The 4,099-nt window shown below is 34.7% G+C and overlaps 1 protein-coding gene across 1 annotated transcript; it reads right to left on the minus strand.

The window, feature by feature from the left end:
- Positions 1 to 207: 207 nt before the first annotated feature.
- Positions 208 to 2,407, minus strand: LOC128214513 (uncharacterized). Its single transcript, XM_052921017.1, has 3 exons — positions 1,910 to 2,407; positions 1,444 to 1,666; positions 208 to 1,282 (listed from the first exon to the last, which is right to left on the minus strand). The coding sequence occupies exons 1-3, from the start codon at positions 2,219 to 2,221 to the stop codon at positions 792 to 794; spliced, it is 1,026 nt and encodes a 341-aa protein (XP_052776977.1). The 5' UTR covers positions 2,222 to 2,407; the 3' UTR covers positions 208 to 791.
- Between the last annotated feature and the right edge of the window lie 1,692 nt (positions 2,408 to 4,099).

Below are 4,099 nucleotides of genomic sequence, written 5' to 3' on the forward strand. Positions count from 1 at the left end.
GTAAGTTGCCTTTATGACGTCATGTACGACGTGATTTACATACACTGACCTGGCACGGCAGTTTTTTTAGCCAGTACATCATTACATTCTCACAAGCAGCCAATCACGAATACTCGCAGAGAAAATACCAATATACTTGATAATACAGGTAAGTCGCTGTACACATACATGTGCATGGGCCATTCAGTTATAATCTTAATACCTTGACCGTCTTTAAACTTTTATTCTCAGAAAGCCCAGAAAATCGTTCAGCTAAATTACAAATATGCTTAACGTCGCTCCAAAGGATGTTTACTAAACAATTGACTAATTTTAAACAAATAGGTAAGACACGAGTGCATTTTCTGCCATGACAACTATGTTTGCCAAGTGTCAAACAATACTTCTCAAAGTGTTGTGGTAGTTTGGTCTACGATGTGTGATAATTGAATTTATCTAATAAGGTGGTTGTTTGTCTTCGAACATATTGAAAGAGATCGCCCGCCTGAATGCTTTACCGACTAGCAGGATGATGAATCCTACATGCAAACCATGGGCTATGTTCCATCACTGAAATCTCAAAATCATTTATAACTAAGATCACTATACGTACCAATACTTCATTTTTCAATCATGATGAATAAATTAGTGAATGGTTTTCAAGTTCAAAAAAATACAGTAACACCAGATGTATGCTCAGTTTTCATACAAAATACAAATTTAATACAAAAAAACCTGTCGCATCATTATCCATGCCAAACCTGTGGAAGTTGCCATTAGGTGACATTTTCAAATCTTGACCAGTTATTCAATTAGAGTTCATCGCGCAATCCTGGTATTTCTGGATAATTCACTTTGTTTTCATTATCGCCATTATTTCGAACGGTGTGTGTGTCTTTTGATTTTGATCTTGTTAGTCTCGCACTGCTTCCTGCAGAGACAATATCGAACCGCTTCTTTTCAATGTTCACAATTTCTATCATTTCTGCATGCTTTCGAACATGAGCAAGATTATCACCAGGTAACTCGTGTCTGTAGTTGTTATTTACGGAAAATAGGAATTCCATTACATTTGTATAGTTAAAATATCCAAGTTTTTGCTTGTCAAACCTTACTGCGTTAAGCTCATTTGTTTGACCTTCTTTTGTAATAACTACAAACATGTCAGGTAAATCAAGATTGTCCTGCTCTATTCCAATACTTTTTAACTGTTTTGACGATGGACGTACTAGTTTGGTAAATGTAAAGTATTTCGCAAAACGCTTAGCCAGAGCCTTGAATGTGGATGATGTTTCTTCTTCAACTGGAAAGTAAAAACAGCTATGATCAATATTATTAAGACAAGGATAACGCTGATTGAAATGACAAACATATCATGGTATCTATTAAGTTTGACGAATCCTTTATTATCGTTAAAAAATATTTTTATGTGATGATTGATTTATGAGATATTTTGGAGATAACCTTGAAGCAGAAAGACGGGAAATCTAGTTGGCTTTGCCATAAAGCTATCCATGAAAATATCTTTGACTTCCTCCTCTTCCATGTTTAACACTTCGTCCGGAATTGTTCTGACGCATACTGCTCTTGCAGTGTTTTCATCTTCAATGTTTCGCCAGTGATTTTCTTTCCTGTTCCGGTCTCCATATGGAAACACACGAAAAGGACCTTTAGATTCGTCGTAGGCCTTCAAAATATATCAATTTACATAAAACTACATTGATGTGTATCGTTGATGCGCGATCATTTTAATTGCAAAATTGTGTACTAAAGCATTAAGACCGTACTAGTTAGCATTTCGTGATTCCCTGCCTCGATATTTTTTATCAGATTTCAAATGAACCAAAGCAACTGGTTTTCCATTTATTTTACTGTTTATTTATCTTAACAGTCACAGCGATATCATCACGTATACACCATGCATACCTACCAAAATAGTAACTAACTCTGTTTCTTTTGTAACATCTACTGTCCCTACCCAGCAAACACCTCGTAACCTTGTTGCCATCGTTTTCCATGCTCTCTCGACGGCGCCTGCATGGAAAATTAAAATCCATGGATCCATATTTCTCAAAACACAGTCCGTAAAGTTAGTTTTAGTAAGGGGAAACATGTCCTGGTACATTTCGTCAGGTGGCAAGGCGGGTGTCTGGCTACTGCCTGAGTTTTCAGTGTTATGAGTCGCAATAACACTTCCCCACAGTAAAAAGTATATCAACATCATTATAACACTGCTTAACATAACTGATTTTAAAAGCTCCAGATCTATACATACACACAATGCTATTAAGTTTACTCAAACAAATACATCCATAAAGTCGGCACTGTTAAGGTGAAATGCTATCATAAATATGGATTAAACCCGGACGTAAAAATCCTGAATGCTTCATGATTATTGATCGAAGTTTTGCTGAAGGAACGGTCTTATCAAAATAAGTACACCACTTCATACAAGTGTAGTTTATCTAGTTTAAAGCTATCTACTTGATTTAACCGTAGTTATTTCCTCATTGTGTTATTTGATATAGTCGAGCTGTGACGTTTTGGATTATTCTATTGTTACATACATAAATATTACATACATAAATAGACAGTGGGCATTAAGTTTTATGTTTATGTTTTTAGGATTACTCAAACTTTAGAACATAAGTATTGTTTAACTTAATGCATTAGCTGTCAATAAGTACCTTATCTATCCAGTGGAACAAGTGTCGAGCAAGATGAATATGAATTTCATGATCACGTTAATATCGATACTAATTAACCTGAGGTGATCAGTTTGTTTTTTAAAAGACATATCAACAAATACGAATAATAAGCAATATATGAACTTTCAGATTGATTATTTTTTTGTGGAAAAGAAAACAACGTATTGATGTTCAATTGATTTTATTTTAAAGTAACGAGTTTGACTGCAGCGTACCTCAAAATAATCAATCAGAGTCATATGTTGCTCTGAATGAAAGATCGAAACCTTTTTCGAAAAAGCTTGCACACAATTTATGATAAAAAATATATAAATTTAATACGTCCTATTTACGATTTAAGTGTACGTTTACGATTTAATATATCAAACTAAATAGTTGTTTTCACTTTCAGGTACCGCTAACTATGATTTTAGTGTCTTTTATTTTCGAATCATGGAGCGTTTATGTTCGAAGAAGTTAAAGTACATCAGATATATAATCAAAGCGCTGATAGACTGTCGGTGATGTTAAAAGATATATAAAAAGGGGAAACATTGTTTTCCTATCAAAACACATTAAACATAAAGGAAGTTGTTGATTGGAGTGAAAGATATCATTTTATTTCACAAGTGTAAAAGGAAAACATATTTTCAAGAGTGGCAAAACCACAAGTGCATTTGTAGTTTCTATGATAATTCTATAACAAAGATCTTGCGCTTAAATCAACACACTATACGTTTCTTTTATGCCTGTTTCGTACATTAAAGCATCTTCGTTTATAGCATATACAAGTGTCGCACATTGCAAAAACGAACATTAATGTTGGTGTGTTAAAAAAGGTTTAATCACTACCATTGGCTGTATCGTGGCTTAACCTTGACGTTTGTTCCCTTACGACTTAAACTGATTATTTCAGGGTAAAAATACGTCTCAGTAGACGACTTTCCCTAGTGATGCGGGATTCTCGGAGTCGTTCAGGAATTTCATTGGGAAATGAGGGTCCATTCCTGGATCACCTATACACATTTCATATCATATATGTCAATGGTCTATTCCTAGATCGCCTATACACATTTGATATGATACATGTCCGGTCTATTCCTAGATTGCCTATACACATTTTATAAAGATATGTCCGGTCTGTTCCTAGATTGCCTATTCACATTTCATATGATATATGTCCGCTCTATTCCAAGATCGCCTTTACACATTTCATAGAGATATGTCTGGTCTATTCCAAGATCGCCTTTACACATTTCATAGAGATATGTCCGGTCTATTCCTAGATCGCCTATGCACATTTGATATGATATATGTCCTATCTATTCCTAGATCGCCTGAATACATTTCATATGAGATATTTCCGGTCTTTTTCTTGATCACCTATACACATTTCATAGGAATATGTCCGGTCTATTCCTAGATCGCCTATG

Source organism: Mya arenaria, chromosome 13, assembly GCF_026914265.1.
Source record: "Mya arenaria isolate MELC-2E11 chromosome 13, ASM2691426v1".
NCBI classification, from domain to species: Eukaryota; Metazoa; Mollusca; class Bivalvia; order Myida; family Myidae; genus Mya; species Mya arenaria.

Bases quoted from the DNA above. Each gene is read 5' to 3' on its own strand.
- LOC128214513 (XM_052921017.1), bottom strand. From the start codon at position 2,221: ATGTTAAGCAGTGTTATAATGATGTTGATATACTTTTTACTGTGGGGA. The intron at 1,667-1,909 runs GTAGGTATGCAT...TATATTTTGAAG, and splicing joins CAGAGTTAGTTACTATTTTG to GCCTACGACGAATCTAAAGG. The intron at 1,283-1,443 runs GTTATCTCCAAA...TTTACTTTCCAG, and splicing joins TCCCGTCTTTCTGCTTCAAG to TTGAAGAAGAAACATCATCC.